Source organism: Hippopotamus amphibius, chromosome 9 (assembly GCF_030028045.1).
Source record: "Hippopotamus amphibius kiboko isolate mHipAmp2 chromosome 9, mHipAmp2.hap2, whole genome shotgun sequence".
In the NCBI taxonomy this organism is placed as follows: Eukaryota; Metazoa; Chordata; class Mammalia; order Artiodactyla; family Hippopotamidae; genus Hippopotamus; species Hippopotamus amphibius.
The window spans coordinates 3,923,158-3,944,177 of record NC_080194.1 but is presented as its reverse complement, the minus strand read 5'-3'; the positions used below and the strand labels follow the sequence as shown (position 1 = coordinate 3,944,177).

Below are 21,020 nucleotides of genomic sequence, written 5' to 3'. Positions count from 1 at the left end.
AGACCTATTATTATTCCTGTTATTGTCAGTGTGTTTAAGAGTTGGGTGTGACTTTTGGGAGAGGCGAATGGGGTCTGAATGAGGTAGCAGAGGGGCTGTTGCTAGGGATCCTTCTAGCTGTGATGCATTTTAACACACGGAAAGTAAGCAAAGACTGCTTAGGACCCCAGGGGAGGGCTGGTGACTCAAGAATAGGATGCAGCTTATGTCCGGGAGACGTGATTGCACAGCATTTAGCTCAGTGTCCTTATAGAAAAGTGACTTGGTAAACAATGGCTGTGGTTGATATTGTTATGAATATTTAATTACCCCTTTCCACAGAGCTTATCAGAATGAAGACCTTTCTTTCTCATCTTTTGACAAAATCCTTTGCTTTCAGGGCTCTCTTGGCTGGTGGTGGCTTTTCTACATGGACTTACCGGCAAGGCTACGATGTCAGCATTCCTGTTTATAGTCCGCTGTCAGCCGAGGTGGACCTTCCGGAGAAGGGACCAGGGTAAGGTGCATCTGGCACAACTGGGTGTGCAGGGAGATGCCGGTGGGAGCCAGCAGTCAGAGCATCGATTACAGGCCAGGGTCTTTAGTCTACCATTTTTCCTCCCTCACCCCAACCTTATTTATCCTTCAATTTTCTCTCAGTCAGTTTTCAGTGCTGTCTACACAAAATCAGAAATCTATGTGGTGTCCTCAATTCTTTCCTCTCCCTTACTTCCTGTATCAAAATAAGAAGTCCTACTGGGTCTGCATTGTAAGTATTCAGTATTTCTTAGATCTGTCTGCGTCTGCTTCTCTCTGCGCCCACCCTGCACCAGGTTGCTGTCGTCTCTCCTTTGCATTGCTGGAATGGCCTCCTTTGGTTTTCTGCCTCTAGTCTTGTTGTTCTTCAGTTTGATTGTTGGCATCACATTGTACTTAGGAAAAGCCCAGGCTCCTTAAAATGTCTTTCAGGACCCTCAACCACATGACCACTGTCTCTATCTCTAGTTTTTCTTTCTTTCTTTTTTTAGTTCTTAGAATGAGCTTTGCTCTCTGTTTTTCTGGGCTGTAAACACTGCATTGTCTGGAAATCCTTTTCTCATTTTCACCCTCCTGATGACCTGCTTGTCCTGTAGGTTTCAGCTTGAACACCACTTAGCTGGGGGGCACTTTCTGGCTCCGGGAATGGCACTCCTCCTAGTTACCCTCATTATGCCCTTGTAGCGACTTGCTTACTGCCATGTCCCCCATGCCTGACACATAATTGGCTCATATTTCTGGTATGTGAGTGAGGAAATGAAAAGGGCTGATGGTGTGGGTGTGCAGGGTATTCCATCTTTTTTTCTTTCTTTTTTTTTTTTTTTTTTTTTTTTTGCTGTAGTCTGTTTAAAAATTGTGCTAATTCATGATGAGGATATCAGTGAGTCCTGTGGGTCCTCCTGCAAATCATCAAAATCAGAGGTGTTCTTGGGACCACTGATACACCCCCTCAGTCATGGCAGTCAGAAATGGCTCCCGAGATTGCCAGATGTCCCCATGGAGGGGCAAAACCAACCCCCCTTCCCTGCTGAGAGCCACCAGCCTGGCCACACTTGGTCCACATAGGCCTGCAATAAAAGTTTGGTTTGAAGTGAAGTGAAGAGAGCTAAATTGAATTAAATAATCTCCAGAACAACAGGAAAAGAAAAGAAAAAGGAAGAAGGTTTTTTAAAAAAACCTATTTAAAATCACACAACTGATTTAAAGTAAATGCTCACAGGAGCAGGAAACAGAGGAGTAAACCTTTTTTCAATTTCAGCTGACCTTACTCATTAGAGTTACTCAAACCTAGTGCTGCCTGAATATGCCAAGTTCAGACCCTAGACAGTGATGGAAACTTGTACCACCCTAAGGGCACCCGCTTGGTTCACACTGGTCACCCTTCCTCAGCTTACGGAAATCCAGCCTCAAAACACAGCGTTGAATTATGTCAGTTCGTCCAGTTGGCAGATTCTCTATAGATTTATTTTTGTATTTTCATCTTGATGAGGATCAAAGAAATTAGTACAGGCATATTTTTGCTCATGTTTAATGATGGACACTGCTAAAAAATTCTCAGCATCCACGCTTGTATTTGATGGGCTATTGAGAGGAGAAGGAAGACTTCAAATGTAAACAATGCAAAGCAAGTACAGTGAAGCACTCAGGGTGAAATCTAAGTGAGGGGTATACATGTGTTCACCATAAAATTGCTTTAACTTTGCTGTCTGCTTGAAGACTTTCATAAAAATGTTGGGGGAAAAAATATAAATCATGCATCTGTACCAGATGAAGATGAATGTTGTCACAATATACTACATAAAGGGAAGCTTCCTAGTGGCTCAAATAGAAAAAGTGGCAGGAAGAAGTACGTCATCACCCAGCGTGTAAGAGAACAGGCATGCTGAATGCAGAAATCCCTTGATTAACGCCATATTCACCTTGAGAGGTGCAGTTCAGTTTCAAAGAAAAAGCCTCAGCTATGACATTATGTTAATCTGAGTGTTATTAATTTTGTAGATTTGTTTGTATTTAATTTGTAAATTTGTTTTAGGTTTGTAGTTGTCTGAGTACAAAGCAGTTTAGATTGTTTTTTTATTTGTGCTTATTCATGTTGCCCTGTTTAAAAAAGCAATTAAAATGCAAGGGATCTTGAATAGCCAACAAACAGACAGAAATAAAACCCCCGAAAAAGAAGAACAAAGCGAGAGGACTTGCAGTCACCACTTACCGCAAACTGCAGCCGTCAACACAGCGGGGTAGTGGCGTCAGGACAGACGTACAGACCAGTGGGACAGAATTGATAGTTCAGAAACAAACCCGTATACCTACAGCCAGTTGATTTTTCAACAAGGGTGCCGACAGCATTCAATGGGAAAAGAGTAGTCTTTTCAATAAGTGTGGATAAGACAACTGGATATCCACAAGTAAAAGAGTGAAGTTGGACCCCTACCTCATACCATATACAAAAATTAACTCACAATAGATCCAAAACCAAAATGTGAGAGCTAAAACTATAAAATGCTTAGTAGAAAACACAGGTGCAAATCTTTGTGACCTTCATTAGGCAATCATTTCTTAAGTATTACACCAAAAATGCAAGCAACCAAAGGAAAAATAAACAAATTGGATTTCATTAAAATTAGAAGCTTTTGTGTTTCAAAGGACACTATCAAAAAAGTGAAAAGACAACCTACAGAATGGGAGAAAATATCTGCAAATCATATATCTAATAAGGGTCTAGTATCCCAAATGTGCAAGAATTCTTACAACTCAACAATAAAAACACAAGCCAATTTGAAAATGGGCAAATGATTTCAGTAGATATTTCTCCAGGGCAATACACAAATTTTCATGGCCAATAAGAACATGAAAACTTACTCAACATAATTAGTTAGAGAAATGTGAGTCAAAACCATGACACTACATAACATCCGCTAGGATGGCTAAAATAAGAGACAGGTGGTAGCACGTGTTGGCAAGGATGTGCAGGTATTGGAACCCTCATACCTTGCTGGTGGGAATGTAAAGTGGTACAGCTGCTTCAGAAAGCATTCTGGCAGTTCCTCAAAAAGTGAACATATGACCCATCAATTCCACTCCTCAGTATATAACCAAGAGAACTGAAAACATATGTTTACACAAAAACTTGTACATGAATGTTCATAGCAGTGTTATTCATAATGGCTAAAAAATGGAAATAACCCAAATGTCCATTAGTTGAAGAATGGATAAACAAAATGTGGTATATCCATATGATGAAATATTAAGTCAAGGACTTCCTAGGTGGCGCAGTGGTAAAGAATCCACCTGCCAATGTGGGGGACATGGGTTCAAGCCCTGCCCTGGGAAGATTCCACATGCCACGGAGCAACTAAGCCCGTGTGCCGCAGCTGTTGAGCCTGTGCTCTAGAGCCTGTGAGCCACAACTACTGAGCCCATATGCCACAACTATTGAAGCCCACGTGCCTAGGGCCCGTGCTCCACAACAAGAGAAGCCACTACAATGAGGAGCCTGCACACCACAATGAAGAGTAGCCCCCGCTCTCAGCAACTAGAGAAAGCCCATGTGCAGCAATGAAGACCCAACACAGCCAATAAATAAAAAAAAAAAAAAATTAAGTCAAAAAAAGGAATGAAGTATTGGTTCTATTCCACAGAATGGGTAAACCTTGAAACCATTATGCTAAGTGAAAAAAGGCAGACACAAAAGGTCACCTATCGTATGACTACGTTTATATAAAATGTCCAGGATGGGCAAATCCATAGAGATGGAAGGCAAATTGGTGCTTGTTGCTAGGGGCAGGGGTTGTGAAGTTTGGGGGCAGGGATAGAGAGTGACTGCTAAAAGGTACTGGGTTTCTTTGGGGGATGCTGAAAGTGTTCTGAAATTAGACAGTAATGATTAGACAATAGTTGTACAGTTTTGTGACTATACCAAAAAACACTGAATTGTACACTTTGAAAGAGTGACTTTTATGGTATATGAATTATATCTCAATTGAAAGATAATAAAATAAGTCAACTCTGGGAATCCACTAACAGAGGAAAGTCCACAAAGATGATCTAAGCAACAAGTTTGTGAACCATTCAGTCTTTCTTTGCACTTGCCTAATGGTAGAGAAATATTTCAAGCTCACCTGAGCTTTACACACTGTCTATAAAAATTTGCTCTGCCTGAAAGAAGTTCCACTGTGTAGTCACACTCGTGGCTATGATTTATTACAGCAAAAGTATGTAAATCACAGTCCCCAGAGGGCAAAGGTACCTGGGGTGAAGTCCAGGGAAACCAGGGGCAAGCTTGGAAGGGTGCTCTCCCCTTGGCATCACACAGAAGAGGCTTGCTTCCCCACGCACCAAGCTGTGACAGCCATGTGAAATGTCGCCCACCAGGGACACTTGTTAGAGACTCGGTGCCCTGGGTGTTATTGGGAACGAGCCCCGTGGGCAGTCTCTGCCTGGTGCGTGCTGTGCGTGGTTCCAGGCTCCCAGGAGGAAAGCAGGGGTTCAGCAGAAACCCTGCTGTTTGTACAGTTTGGGCCCAGCGAGCCCTTCTACAGTTGTCCCCCCAAATCAAAGTTTGGTGCACCAGCCAAGGGGCAGCCTTTCAAAAAAGAGAGGCATCCGGCCTGCTGTGTTAATTCGGTTCTGCACAGGGTGCTGTGGGCATCTAGTGGGTGGGGGCTGGGGATGCTGCTAACCCTCTGCGATACCCAGGGCTGCTGCTCACAACAAAGAATCGTTGGGTTCACATGTCAGCCATGCTGCTGCCAAGAAAGCCCAGGCGAGAGCAGGGTAAGCAGGTGAGGATCACGTCTGGCAGGCTGGCTCGGCTGCCTCTGGGCTTCTTTCTTAAGACGACTCTAACTGAACTCTTTATCATCTAATCTCTCGAGTGTAATCTAGCTCTCTTATAATGGGTTAGGACTGTCTCTTCCCTTCAGACTTAATCCAGGGAAGAAAACATACTGAAAGGAAAATATTCAGTGAAAATGAAACAAAGGAGAGCAAACCACTCTGAACAGTAAAAATTACCTTCAAAGGATGGTTTCAAAGATTTACAGGCTGCTCTATCAGTGGTATTTTCTTGGTAACTTAATTTCTAATTTTTATATATAATTAGGCTGAAATTAAGATTCTTTAGATGGTTTAAGTTTGCAGCTGATTTCTAAAGTTCTGAGGTTCAGGAACTGGATAGAGTAGCAGTCGATCTTCAGGGGCAGCAGTGGGACACCAAAGGCTGCGATGGGCGTGGTCCTCCACCTGCTGGCCAAGTGGTAGATTTTTCCACCCTGCTTGGACCTGCCCTCTCCATTTCCCCGTTGGTTTTGCAGTTTGGCCCTGCAGTTGTGGTGTTTCTTTTACAAAAAACACTCCTCTCCCTCTGAAGAAAAAAAAAAGGAAAGATAGGCTCCAGACTCATCACACTTTCTAGGGACTTGGGGAGAAGGCAGAGTGGGTGACCTCATGACAACATTTGGGGTGTGTTGCTCTTTGTGAGAGTTGCTTTTTAAGGGAATTCCCACATCTCTTGAGGGCTGCATAGAGTAGCAAGAGCTTTGTTTTTATTTTTATTTTACATCTCTCTCAATATTTTTCAATGGGAAGCTGAGGATTGTTGCTATTGATAGCTTATTCTCACAGCTGTGTTGGCCTCAGCTGGAGTTCTTGTCATTTTCTCTCTAAAAGGAACTAAATTGGGAGTTTACAACTGTTACTATTGAGGGAAACTTTGAGTTCTCAGCATGATTTTACTGAAGCTTCAATATCAGCACTGCTGGGAGGAAACATGAAAGTCATAGCTGGTAATTTTAGTCCTTGAAAGAAAAACAAATCCACCTTAAGATTTTGTTTGCTTAAAACTAAAATGGGCCCACTCCATCAACCAGCCATCTGCCAGGTCAGGGAGAGCCAGCATGCATGCAGGGGGGACCTTTTTAGACTCTTGTTCACATCTGCACATTTATGTAGAAAATGGTAGTGGTAGGTGGGGACCCAGGGAGCCTGATGACTGAGTGTCTGAAATAGAACTGTGTTTCTTAACAGTGAAATCCAACCCAGAGTCTTTCTTTACCCAAGAGTTTCTTTGAGCACCACTTGTTAGCATCTGTATTTATTTCTCTGTCTATGTAATGGATCTCTCTCTCTCTGTGTCTACATGTATGGAAAACCTTACATTCCTGTCAGTATCTCCAGTTCCATCCAACACCCAAGGGCATTCTGGTTTTCTCTCTCTTCATATATATATATATGTATATATATATGAATGTATGTGTGTATTTTTTCCCGCCCACTGCGCCTCCTGTGGGATCCTAGTTCCCTGACCATGAATCGAACCTGGTCCCTCGGCAGTGAAAGGGCGGAGTCCCAACCACTGGATTGCCAGGGAATTCCTTCTCTTTGCATATTTGTAATTCCCTTCTCTGACAGCGAGAATTCGGGCTCCCCTTGTCCTCAGTATCTTCACTTACTTGATCAACCTTCTTGGAATTCTGTTGTTGCCACTGGCCCCCATCACTGCACAGATGCCCTCTCCACCCCCACTCAGACTCTGACCCCCATGTTGTGCTCCTGCTCCCCCTCTTCACCCCAGGACAGATACCCTCCTCACCCTTCTTGGGTCTGACTCCCTGACGTAGAGTGATGCTACTCTTGCCATCACCCTGTCCTCTACCCTTTCAGCCCGCCCAGCCTCTGACATTCCCCTGGGCTGCCCAGATGCCCTCCTACCCTCACTTGGTCTCGGCATCCCGTGCTGGGAGGCTGTAACTGCCTCTGCCCCTTCCCCAGTACCTCTTCTAGGCATCTTGTATTCTGTGCCAGGCTGCCTTCCTGCTCTTCCGCCACTAGGGCTTCAGCACTCCCTGTGGGTGGGCCACCGTGCCCCCCACCCCGGGCAGAAACACCTTTCCTCCAGGACTCCAACACTCTACACCCTCCTGAATGGACATCCCCTTGGATACCAACATGTCTATTCTTATTCTAGGCAGCCTGGGGCACCAGTTTTATGTTAGCAGCTTTACTTAAATAGAAAATCTCCAGAAACATCCAGCAAAGTCCCCTCGCTCTATGACACCCATTGTAGAACCAGTGTCTTGGGAATTGGAAAGACCTTTAGAGGCCGTTTAGCTCTAGCTTAACATACGCATTGTTACTATAACTTCTTATTGAAAAGTTTTCTGATTTGTAATAAAAAGAAAACCTCACCACCTCACGAGTCTTTCATTTTCAGATGTGTGAAGGTGGTTTCCATGCTTGTCTTGAGAGTTTGACTGTAAATCTTCCTCCTGTTTAAACAAGCAAGTTTGATTACAAGAAATACTTTGAATGAAGATGGTCTTCACTTTGAGATGAACTGAGTGCTCCCTATATGTGATCTTCCCATCAAAGTCATCCCTCTGAAAATTAATGCTTTTACAAAAGAAAAATGATTGAGGCTCAGGGCTGGGAGTAGGATCCATGAGTCTGTTTCAGTGGCTAGAAGGAATACTTTTGGTTATAAATATCCAGTGTATTGTTTAATAAAATGTAACTTAGGGGGATGTTGTCCAGGATGAGAGAAACTAGTCTGTACAGCTGATCCAAACTGTCTCCCTGACGGGCTGCTGTTCCATGTCTTTCTTTCTATTGATTGATTGATAGGCTAGCTGTGTTGGGACTTCCTTGCTGCACACGGGCTTTTTCTAGTTATGGTGAGCGGGGGCTACTCTTCATTGCGGTGTGCGGGCGTCTTGTTGTGGTCACTTTTCTTGCTGTAGAGCACGGGCTCTAGGCTCACAGGCTTCAGTAGTTGTGGCACATGGGCTCAATAGTTGTGGCTCACGGGCTCTAGAGCACAGGCTCAGTAGTTGTGGCGCACGGGCTTCGTTGCTTCATGGCATGTGGAATCTTCGCGGCCCAAGGATCGAACCTGTGTCCCCTGCATTGGCAGGCGGATTCTAAACCACTGCGCCACCAGGGAAGCCCCCATGCCTTTCTTACTTCTGCTTGCCCCTGCCCGGGCTCTGGGTCTGCACTACCGTCCAGGGCAGCTCTCTCAGAACTTTCGGGAAGGAGATGGTTTGTATTTGTGCTGTCAGGTGCCCACTGGCCGTGTATGGCTGTTGAGCACTTGAAATGTGGCTAAAGTGCCTGAGGAACTAGATTTTAAGTTTTAATAGACATAAATGGTTTGATGTGGCTAACTGTTGTTGGACAGTGAAGTTCTAGGGAATCTGCTTGTCCCTTTCTTTCCTACCTGTGGTGTGGGCAGTGCCCTTTGCTTTTAGTTCACTGTGGAAAGGAATGACCAGAAGAAAGGGTTCTGAGGATTTGAGAGCTGTCTGGCTATGGTGTGTGCTGCTGTTTGCTGCTGGTGGGGAGAGTGTTTACCTTCTCACTCACTGCTTTGTGTCTTTTGGGCATGGAGCTTAATGCTTGTTAAAGATGACACCTTCTCAGTTAGAGGATGATTATTTTTCACATCCAGCCATGGGTGGGTGTGTAAGGTGAACTCCAGCTGGAGCCTCCAAATAAGCCTGAGAAATGAAAGAAAAATAAAACAATAACCCTTTCTTTCTCCCCAAAGCAAGAAGAAAAGGGGGTGGGGGTGGTTGAGGCTATAGGATTTGGGTTCTTTCTTATGCACTGAGAGAGAACCCAGATCCTGTTAGCTCCCCTGGTGGCATTGCCTAGAGCAGCGTATCTTCAGTATTTTCCCTGGTCTGTACCACTTTGAGGTAGATTTAAGTGAGTCCTACTTCTAGGTCTGATGGGGGTTTCATTTCTTCTGGAACCTGCTTTATATTATTCCATTCTTTGACAGTGATCCCTGCTGGCCCCTCAGCCTTTGTGGTGTTTAGGCTCTGTAACCTCTTTGCCTTGTGGAAATCTTGCGTTCCAGGAGGGAATTACCTACCATCTGGTCTCCCCAGAATCTTCCCCCAACTCCTGACTTACTAACTTTGTGTTCGCATTTTGTCTCTCTTGAAGATTTAAATGGCACTAGATTCTTAGAAATCATTCTTACGCTTCATTTTCTTTTAAGCATCCTTGCTATCCAAATGTGAAGACTGGTTCTACCCCTTAGGGAAGATGGTTTTTTCCATTTGTTCTCAGTGACCAGTTTGGTCTTCCTGAATCCATGTGGCCTTGAGGATGGGGGCTGTCTTTCCCTTGAGCTCCCCCATAGCATAGGCTGCCACTCAGCCGTGGGAAGCAGTCTTTCATCTATTCTGCTTTCATGCCAGTGCTGCCTGTTAAGACCACTTGTTTTCCTGTTTGAAGGTTGCAGCCCGCTCTCAGTTCCTTTTCAGAGCAGAGAACTCAGATAGAATTAATGATAATATTTGATGTTCTTCCAAATAATCGACCAGTCAGTCAGCTTCTCTTTTTACACACACACATTCACACATATTTAAAGCATGCTTCCTAAGCTCGGCATATTATAAGCATTTCCTCAAAACATTAAAAGCTTTTCCCAGGTGAAATCTTTTTTTTTTTTAAATAAATTTATTTATTTATTTATTTATTGGCTGTGCTGGGTCTTCATTGCTGCACCTGGGCTTTCTGTAGTTGCGGTGAGTGGGGGCTACTCTTCATAGTGGTGCGTGGGCTTATTGCAGTGGCTTCTATTGTGGAGCCCAGGCTTTAGGCGCTTGGGCTTCAGTAGTTGCAGCACACAGGCTCAATAGTTGTGGCTTATGGGCTCTAGAGTGCAGGCTCAATAGTTGTGGCACATGGGCCTAGTTGCTCTGTGGCATGTGGAATCTTCCCGGCCCAGGGCTCAAACCTGTGTCCCCTGCGTTGGCAGGTGGATTCTTAACCACTGCGCCACCTAGGAAGTCCTCCCAAATGAAATCTTTAATGATGGCATGATTAAAGTATGATTACATACTTTCTTAGAGTATGTAATATTTTAAATATTCAGCCATGCTACAGAATATAATTAAGTCAAGGATGTGAATGAAGACGGGTGAGAAAATGCATGTTGCTGTAAATTTAATATCAAAGTTGGTCTCAGCGTGACTCACACAGCTGCTGCGAGGTCCCAGTCCCTCGTTTTCTCCTTCATAGGCCACGGCGGTACTTCCTCCTGTCGTCCCAGGTGGCTCTGCATCCTGAGTACAGAGAGGAGCTGGCCGCCCTCGAGGCCAGACACGGAGAGGCAGTGTTGGTCCTGGACAAGTGCACCAACCTCTCTGAGGGTGTTCCCGCCGTCCGAAAGCGCTGCCACCAGCACCAGGTCTTCGATTACCCGCAGGTGCTGCAGGTGAGTCCCGCCCAGCCCCCTCTCAGGGCTCGGCACAGGTCACGTCCACGAGGTGAAACTGACCCCAACAAACGGGTGTTTCCCACGTGCAGCTGGCAGAGCTCCCCAAGGGGAGAGGAAGACACGGGCTGCTCTTCACCGCAGCCATGGACCTCTGGGACCTCTGGAGTCTGTGTACTGTTTGTGTAAAGCTGCTTGGTCTCTGAGTGTTCCTCCTGCTTTCAGATATTCATCGTACTGCAAAAGCACAAATCCCATAGATTTCCAGAGAAGCCACACCGTCAGAGTAGGTGTGTGTATTTTGCTTTTATCCCTGTATTCATAATCCAGCCCCGAGAGACTTCCTTCTTTAAGGTGCATCTCGTGTCCTCTGACTGCCAGCCCACAAGTCCGCGGTCAGCTTTTCCTGGGAGTGGGAGGTTTTTATTTTTGTTACCGTTTTGTCTCTTGGTGTTTTTGCCGCCCCTTAGCCTGTCCTACTGGTATTGTGGAGGTGGCAGGACTTCTATAACCAGAAGCAGAGCAGTCCTTTGGAGGTTGGGGGTGTTTTATAAGCAGGATGTTTCACACTCCAAGGGCCTAGAGGCCAGGAAAGAAGAAATTGAGTTTTGTTCATTTAACTATTTAAAATACAGACAGGATAGTTCAAGGAGAAATATCAAGAAGCTGGTGTGATTTTTTTTTTTTTTAAATCTCCAATGAGAACTGGCCCATGCTGAGATTGTTAAAATACTTTCTCTTAAAAAGTGTTGCATCTCCTCTGGAATGTCTGACTGATAACAGTGGTGATGTGAGCAGGAGTATTTATAGTAACCTTTGTCTAGACAGGAAAAACGGTTATCAGCACGTGTGTCCACATCTGGACGCTGACTCTTCAGGGCCGACTGAGCTGTCCACCTGCACCTCCAGGCACCATGACGGATGCCCTTTCTCCACTCTTGCTGCTTTCTCATTTATCCCCAGAGGAATTTGGCATATTGAGTTTCTTCATGTTTTTTCTGACCTTTCTTTTTCTCTAGCTTTAAAGATTAAACAGTGTTTTTGTTTTTTATTTTTCTCCTGAAGAGGCAAAAAAAAAAAAAACTGGGAGAAAGTGAATATTAGAGATAGGGTCTTTTCTTATTTTGGTTGACTTATTGCAACTGTTTTTTCTTCTGTACATCTCTCATTTTCCCAAATGTGCCCCACATTGAGTGGGTTTGAGGGAGTGAAGGAGAAAGAAATTTTTTGAGATTTTGCTTTTTGTTCAGTGTATTGTTTATAAATAGAACATATCTGTGTTAACGTGTTTTGAAAGGCATTGCATTCAGGAGATGAAAGTCTTCTGTATGCAAAGCACACTGCTCAGTGCCATGGGGAGTAGAAGGACGAAAGGAGATTTGGTACTCTCTGTTTAGGGAGTCCTCTGGAAAGATGGTTACGCCCAGACGAAGTCATTCTTTTCCGGGGTAGGCAGAGGTAAGTACTCTGAGCGCTGCGCAGCCACTGCGCCACAGCGTGTGTACATAGCACACTAGGGCTGAAGGAGTCCAGCCCGTGGGAAGTCATGCTGTTGAGTGTCTAGAGGAAGACGTGGACGTGGGTTGTGAACATTTGCCGAGTGCCGGCAGTGGAGGCGTTGCGGTGCCCCTGACGAGTGAAACCCAGAACACGGCAGCCACCTGCGCGTTTCAGTCTTCCTGGTGTGAGCTGTCATCCTTTAGCATGTTCGGTTTTGCTTGGCTGCAGCCCTCAAGAGAACTTCGGGGTCTGCAGGGATCAGAGGAAGTGGCTCAGCGACACTGGTATGTAATCCCCTCCCTCTGCCTGTGTTCCTGCAGGAGGCTACTTTCTGTGTGGTCCTTCGCGGAGCTCGGCTGGGCCAGGCAGTACTGAGTGACGTGTTGCGGGCCGGCTGTGTCCCGGTTATCATTGCAGACGCCTACGTTTTGCCTTTCTCTGAAGTTCTTGACTGGAAGAGGTGGGTATTACCTTCCAATAAACTTCACACAAGGGGTCCTGCATGGATGAGATTTTAAAAGTCCCCCCAGCAACTGTAGTACATCGCTTGATCTGAGAACTACTCCTTTAGACTGTTTTTGCCTTATTTTCCATAAGGAGAGTTAGCCCATTGGCCTGGAGCAGAGGTTGGCCAACTGAGGCCTTTGGGCCAAATATGGCAGGCTGCCAGTGTTTGTAAATAAAGTTTTATTGAATCACAGCACACCCACTCATTTACACATGATCTCTGGCTGTTTCTGAGCTACACTGACAGAGGTGAGTACTATGGTTTAAAATGGCAGAGATTACATGGCCTGCAAAACCTAAAATATTTACTATCTGGTTCTTCAGAAGAAAACATTTACCCTTGACCTAGAGCAGTGGTTCTCAGCTATGACTAGAGTATACTCACTTGGAGAACTTTTAAACACATACCTGGGCCTTGTCCTCAGGAATTTTAAAGCTCACCTGGTGATTCTGATTTGTAGCCACAGTTGAGAACCACTGCTCTAGAATCTGTTGAATTTGCATAAAGTACTGCCTGGGGGCAGAGCACCTGCACACAGGTGAAAGCTTAGAAACACTCCCAGTGGACAGATGGACACGCGTGGGTCCTGCCTGGCTATGGCTGTCAGTGCTGTGCTTAATGGAATAGTCAGCTTGTCTCTTGTTTCATTTCCCCAGGGCTTTGGAGGTTAAAGGATTTTGAAAATGAGTTCCTTTTGTATATACCTCTCAGGCTTGTCTTTGCCTCAAATGCGTAATTGCTTTCTCCTCTCCCGCCTCTTTTGATACTATGTTCAAGTGTGGTCACTGCAGGTATTTGAGCAATTTAAGTAGCATTCATTCATGTGTACGTTCATTTATCTCACATTTATTAGAAAGCTTACTGTGAACAATACAGGCTCTGCTCTTAAGGAGGTGAGAATCTAGTGGGGAATACAAACCCACAATTATAATATTGTGTGAAAAACACTGTAACAGATGCACGCAGAGGGGCTATGGAAGCCCAGAACAGGGACGGAGTCCCGTTTAGCCTGGAGGAGGAGGTGTGTGATTCTCTCTGTCCTGGAGAAGTGATGAGCCGCTTCCAGTCCCTTATTCATCAGTGGCAATATGTATTGAGCGCCCTTTCTTTGCCAGGTACTGTGTTGAGTATGGGGATACAGAGATGATCAGGGTCAAGTCTTGCCTCCGAGAAGCTCCTAGTCCAGTGTGGGAGATAGATAGGTAGGCCAGTGATGCCCAGATGCAGTGCTGAGATGCAGCCCTGGCTGGGCCGGATGCTCGGAGAGGGAGGAGGAGACACATAACATTGCTGGCCGTGGGGTTGGGGAGGGCTCGTCAGAGGCAGTGACCCTGAGCGGAGTCTGAAAACATATTCATTCCTATGAGGATCTAGATGTGCCTGGGTAGTTGTGATTATGGGTAAGTGGTGGAAGGGCTCCGGATTTAAAGCCGAAAGGCTGGGATTCAGATAACCAGCTCTGTTACTGGCTAGCTTTGTGATCTTGGCAAGTCATTTAATCTTTTCTTGAGCCTCAGTTTTCCCATCTGCATGGTAGAAGTCATTTACTTATTCAGCAAGTATCTATTAAGTGCTGTGTGTGCTGGGCGATATGCCAGGTGCACAGGACATGCTGATGCGTGGGACCAGGCTTGGGTCCATCCTCATGGACTGGGCCAGTGGGTGGAGGGGGTTTCAGATTTTAATAAATTAGCTTATCCAATTATAATGACAAAGCCTGCTGAATCCATGAAGCTAAGTGGTCACCGAGCCCCCTCCCCCTTACCCGCCGTCTCTAATCTGGTAGCACGTCCTGCCGGCTGCATCCCCACGTCACTTCCAGCACTTCCTCCCTCTTAATGTCCCTTGCCGGGACCGTGGCAGTGGGCTCCAGCTGTTCTCCCTGCTCCCGCTCCTGCTTCCTGTGGTTTGTTCTAACACCTCAGGCAGAATGATCCTGTCGGAACATAACCAGACCATGCCGTGCTTTCCTGACGCCTTCTGTGGCTTTCTATTTCAGTGAAAGCCCAAGTCCTTAAATGGCCTGCAAGGCCGCAGAGGCTTTGCTGTGACCCTCTCTCCCTTGTTTCTTCATTGCCTGGTATTCTCCACCTTCCTTACTGTGCTCCTGCCGCGCTGGCCTCCTTGCTGTTGCTGGAACATTCCTGACACCCTGCTTCCTCAGGGCCTGTTGCTTATTGTTCCTTCTGCCTAGAATGCTCATCCCTTGGTCATTCCCCAGGTTCTCTCACTCCCTGGCCTTCCTTGTCTGATTGGTTCACTGTTGTGTTGCCAGGACCTAGCATATAGTAGGGACTCAGTAGATATATGCGGAAGAAATGGATGAATTGGGGAATATAGCTACAGGAGAAGTCACTGTTAATTTAGAGCAGGCAGTAAGAGTGAAGGAGAGTGGACCGGCTAGGCAGAATTGGACATGCAAAGGCCCTGTGGTTGGGCAGAGTGTGGTGTGTTCAGGAGACTGAGAGGGTACCTGTGTGGCTGGAGCACAGTGGGGAGCAGACAGAGGACGGGAGATGAATAGAGTGGTGACGGGGCGAGAGAGGGAGCTGGTGGGAGCTCCTTTGAGCTGGTCGGCCCTGAGAAAGGGGGAAGGAAGAAGGACTCCTCACTGCATGGGCTGTGGGGCTGAGGGAGGTTTGGGGCGTTGTTGCTTCTGCTTGTGAGAATTACACAGGTGTGTACGCAGCAGTGCTCTCTGGACGGGGCTGTACGTACATCGGTTGTTTTGCTCTTGTCCCTAGAGCATCTGTGGTCGTGCCAGAAGAAAAGATGTCAGATGTGTACAGTATTCTGCGCAGCATCCCCCAAAGACAGACTGAAGAAATGCAGAGACAGGTAAGGGGCAGGCAGCCCTGCTGCGGAGGGGGCATGGGTGACGTGAAAGGGTGGCCTTGGCTGCTTGGATACAGAGTGACAGCTGCTGAATGTGGGAGTGGGGTATTTTCCTCCACTGTGTCGACCAACCAGACTTAAAAGAGGAAAACAGTGTTAGGGAGCCGCATCAGGTAAGGTTTGGAATAATAACTATCAGAGATTCAGAAACGCTCCTGAGGTAAGCCTGCTGTGACGCGAGGGTCACACGTCAGCAGTGTGTTCAGGACGCAGAGCTACCCATCTCTGGAAGGTGGTTTACATAGCAGGTGAGGGTTCTGGTGTCTGAGTTGGCCGTGGAAGCCAGCATGTTTCAAGGTGATGCTTCTGAGCAGCTTTGACCTTCAGAGTGTTGTGGTATCAGCTGGCCTGGGTCCCCCCTCAGCAGCCCTCATGATTAAGGGATGCCCTCCTCTTCCCCAGAACAGGTATGCCCTCCCAGGTCTCTCATCCACCTTCTGACGCCCCTTCCCCTGGGCTGCTCTCCACTGTCTAACGCATCCACCACGTGTCCCGTTTAGTCCTGCTGCCCTCTCTCTCCTGAAAGAAATTTAGTTGGACTTAAATGTGAAATGAGTTAAAAAATGAAAAAAAGACTATCCCAGTATCGGTACTGTGCATGTTGTTTCTATTTCTTTGTTTTTTTTTTTTATTGGAGTATAGTTGATTTACAGTATTGTGTTAGCTTTTGCTGTACAGCAAATTGAATCAATTATACATATACATATTTCCACTCTTTTAGATTCTTTTCCCACGTAGGTCATTACGGAGTATTGAGTAGAGTTCCTTGTGCTATACAGGAGGTCCTTATTTAGTTATCTGTTTTATGAATAGTAGTGTGTATATGTCAGTCCCACTCTCCCAATACATCCCTTCCCTGCCTTCCCCCCGGTAACCGTAAGTTTGTTTTCTACATCTGTGATTCTATTTCTGTTTTGTAAATAAATTCATTTGTACCATTTTTTTATATTCCACATATAAGTGATATCATATGATATTTGTCTTTCTTTGACTTCACTTAGTATGATAATCTGTAGGTCCATCCATGCTGCTGCAAATGGCATTATTTCATTCTTTTTAATGGCTGAGTAATATTCCATGGTATATATGTACCACATCTTCTTCATCCACTCCTCTATCGATGGACGTTTAGGTTGCTTCCATGTCTTGGCTGTTGTAAACAGTGCTGCAGTGAACGTTGAGGGGGGTGCATGTATCCTTTTGGATTATGGTTTTCTCCAGTTCTTTTTTTCTTTCAGTGGATTTTTACAAGTTTTTATTTTTATCAAAATTATCTGTGTAGGTGATGAGCCAGAGAAGAGGTTTGGAGGGCTCTCAGCATTGAGCATGTAACCTCCCTCTGCACCCTGGTATCTAACCTTGTCCCAGGACCGAGCCTCAGGCCTCTGTCTGGGTGAGGGCAGGGCATTCACCTGGCTGTGTGCAGTGGGCAGGGATTCTGGGCTTCTAACTGCTTCTTAAATACATTTTCCATCTGTCTTCCTGCTGTGAACTCTGCCTTTTCCCCTGAGTTTCTGCGGCGGAACTCAGGTTTCTCTCAGCTGATCTAGGATGCAGTCTCTTGGGCCTGTAGCGTCAACTACCACCTCTCCTTCTGCTTTCCTGCTTCCACACTTTGTTAATGTTATCTCCTCCCCCGTTCTCTTTATCTTTGAGTGGTTGTGCCTTAATTTAAAAAAATTCCCCTTAATTGTCACTTTAGGATTTTAGGAGGGAGTTAGTGGATATGGTCAGGCCACCTCTCTATTTTGGTTCCGAGCTTCTTAAACCGAGGAGATGGCATGTCACACAGTAATTAAGTCTGTAGGTCTGACCCCAGACTGCCTGTGTTGAATGCCAGCTTGGCCGGTCACTAACTCTGTGCCCTTGGCCAGGAATCTGTCTTCTCTGGACCTCAGTAACCTCATCTGTAAAACATTTTGGCGTTCTGATTTGAAAACAAATCAAAGGTTGAATTTAGCCTCCCTGTAGTCTTTTCATAGCACACCCATGTTCGTTTTAAGTTTCTGGGTTTCCCCGTTACTCAACTGCTGACCTCATCTGAGTTGTCATGAGTTAGAAAATCAGCCTAGAGATCTCCACAGTCTTGACCTAAACCTGTGGTTCATGTGGAAGAAGATGCTCCTTGAAGGGCCCTGGTGTTTATGCTCTTTCTGTTTCTTTTTATGGATCTTGATTTGTTAACATAATTAAACAGGGAATCATCTGCTAAATCAGATATCTTTTACTAGATTTAGTCTAAAAGGCTAAGAAAACACTGGGGAGCTAAAAATAAGCAAATTCTGTCCAGTTACCTTCTCCACCCCACCACCTTTGTGTGGGAAAGAAAATCACTTAGTTCTCAGAGCAGAGCACCCACGGCCGGCTCACAGAATGACCTTGTTCCCCAGGAGCTTGGCTTGGAACCACACATCTGAGATGAGCCTGGCCAGTCTTTCCTGTGACAGGCTTGGAATCATAGAACCGTCGAGACGAGGTGACTAAAGGTTACTTAAAACAGTGTACTTTTAGGTTATTTGGGTTCAGAAGACTCTTAGAGTCAGAAGACTTGGGTTTGAGCTCTGGGTCTGTCCCTATTAATTGTACAACCATGACAAGTTACCAGAGCTCCTGGGACTTTCCTTTCCTCATTTATGAAATCAAGGTGTTGGCTAGATCATCTCTCATGTTCCATTCAGCTGTTAAAAACCGCTGTGATAAAAACAGATGATTGAACCTGGTGTACCCCCCCCAAAAAAATAAATAAAACAAGAAATAAAAAAAAAAAAAAAAAAAAAAAAAAAACCGCTGTGAAACTCTTGTCCTTGACAGCATTAGTAATTAAGTGGTCACCTCCTTCCCATGACCACCTCCTGTCAGGAGGGCCAGTTGCTGTCTCTGGTGGTGAATAGCCTGCGTTATGTCACCTTGCAGAATAAAGGTGGTCTTGCTACTTTCCTGCCTCCCGTTCCAGACCTCCCTCCTGCCTGCTGACGCCCCTTTTCTCTGTGCTGCCTTCAGACCTGCTGCACTCCTCTGCCATGCCCCGGTTAGTCCTGCTACCCTTTCTCTGCACGTTCTGCGTCCCCACAATGAAACCTCAGGTGTCTCGACTGGACTGATCTCAGCTGGAGGTGAGGTTATCTGGTTGAAGCAGTTCTCAGATGGATCTGAGCGATGCCTGTGTTCAGCTAGCAGATGCCAGTAGCACATCTGTCTCCCAAACTGTGACACCAGAAATGTCTCTAGGCATTGCCAAGTGCCTCCCATGGGGCACAATTGCTGTGACTGGAAACCACTTTTCTATTGATAGTTAATGTGTCCTCTCTCTAAGGTTAGAGACGGTTCTTTTGTTCTTTCCAGAATATGGTGGTTATTTTGCCTTCTGTGTACCCTCCATTGATTTAATGTGACCTTGGCAGGAGTAACTGAAAAAACAGCAAACACTTGGTTCTGGGAAGTTTTTATACCTTAGTGAATTCTCTTTAGGGAGGTCAAATTTGAGTCTTTTTGTAAGACAGGCATAAACTTTTAGGGGAAAACCTGTTGTGTCAGGAGTTGATACCTTAGAACCGCTGGTTGATCTTGTTAGAATGAGCTGAGACTGAGGAACAAGGGGGTCTGATTTTCTTGCTGAGCAGCTCAGAACCGGCTCAAGGGGCTGCACAGACAGCTGTAGCCAGCAGAGGGCTCCATCCACTTTTAAGTGAGTTGTTTTCCTTTTGCGTATTTTACTGTTTCCAGGAAGTCCTAAGTGCCATGAGCTACACTGACATCGTCCTCCTGCACTTAGCGCAGGATTCCGCTTTCCTGTGACGGGATAGAGCCAGAGTTTCTGCATTGACCCCAGAGGTGTGGGATGGGATCTTGGTGATGAAGGTATTGCAGTAACCTTTTGCAGCTTAGAGTTCAGGGGCTATAACCTGATCGATGAACATAAGGTGAAAGTCCTTAACGTGACTTGGGAGTTAGGATGCACCTGCCTGACAAGGAAACGTAATTACGTTTTCCTCCTGACGTTAGATGCGATAGTGAAAGCCATAAAGTTCAGTGCAGGGCTAGAACCTGAAGAGCTGGAGTTCAGCTAAGATTTTTGAAGTGCTGCCTGCATCTGCGTTATCTACCCCTGAAGCCCAGCACGCAGCAGCGCCGGCATATGTGGCTTTGGAAGAGCTGGGGTGGCTTATAGGGTTTTTTGTAATTAAGTTAAAAACCAGTTCCTTCAATTAGTAGAGGTTAATAGTTATAGCAGTATAAAGCCAAGCTAACAGTCAGCCTTTTATTGTCCCATGAACTAAATTAACTAGTTAATTAATTTAGTGAAGCCCTAATTATGTTTTTCCCACCAAGGGGAGATGATGGGAGATAACACAAAACCTGTGACCCCCACCCACAAAGGCCTGACAGCCATCATGGGGATAGGTGGGTATCAGCCCAGAGAAAGCTGACAGGGTGGTGCAGATTCTCCAAAGGATGTTGGCGGTCTGCAGTGGGAGGAAGTGTGGGTTAAAGCTGTTAGGGGCAGCTTTATTGGGGAGGTAGCATTTAATGTAAGCCTTAAATATGGAGAGTCCCATCAGCCGTCTTTCTCATACTGGAGGGCAGGAAGAAGTACGCAGCCAAGTGTTTTTCTGTAGTCAGATGGAGCATTCACGTCCCCAGTCTCCCTTTGAATCGCAGTGGAAGAGAAAGCAGTCTGGGTGTCAGAAGGCTGAGCAGACACTGGGCTGTACAGTTAGAAATGTTTGTGTGGGTAGGGAGGGAGGGGTACATGGATCCCCAGTTTATCTGTTGAGTGGAGTTTCCAAACATTCTTTTATTGGTCAGTGGCTCCACCAGCAGTGACCTCTAACCTCAGCCACACTAGGAGGTGGAAGTCAGGAGCCTGCCGTGCCTTTGAACTCTTCTTTGTACTCAGTTGACTGGGAGCCTTTGAGGTGGCAGAAACGTTCAGCATCTCTTTGCTCCCTTTCCTTTAACGCTTGGCTAAGTGAAAATGTCAGTTTCTTTTCAGTTTATTACGCTGACCCGTCTCAGTCTGCCTTCGTATTTTCCTGCTAAGCATACCAAATATCACTGCTGCGGATGAGTACTTGAAGATATAATGGGCTGATTAGGAAGAAGAACACTTCTGTTGAAGAAAATGTGGTACCCTCACCCAGCAGGACTGTAGTTAGGCGTAGCTGTGTTAGAGGAGAGAGCAGACAAGACCACAGAACAGTGAGTGTGTGTGCCTGTCCACCAGCGTTCGTGCACCTTACTCAGGGGACAGCCCCTGCAGGAGGCTGCTGTTGTATCCTACTTACACGTGATTCAATTATCCGCTCTCCGCAGCCATGGTAGTGTAGAAGTCATAGATTTGAAGGAGAGAAAGACTGCAAGTGAGGGTCTGTG

The 21,020-nt window shown here is 45.8% G+C and overlaps 1 protein-coding gene across 3 annotated transcripts in view; it reads left to right on the top strand.

The window, feature by feature from the left end:
* Positions 1-21,020, top strand: part of EXT2 (exostosin glycosyltransferase 2) — a 134,019-nt gene that overhangs the window by 15,392 nt on the left and 97,607 nt on the right. For all 3 annotated transcript variants that reach the window (XM_057747959.1, XM_057747957.1, XM_057747958.1), the window contains 4 exons: positions 380-496; positions 10,549-10,744; positions 12,565-12,704; positions 15,497-15,590. In XM_057747959.1, the coding sequence (XP_057603942.1) occupies positions 380-496; positions 10,549-10,744; positions 12,565-12,704; positions 15,497-15,590 (547 nt within the window). The remainder of the gene's footprint in view (positions 1-379; positions 497-10,548; positions 10,745-12,564; positions 12,705-15,496; positions 15,591-21,020) is intronic.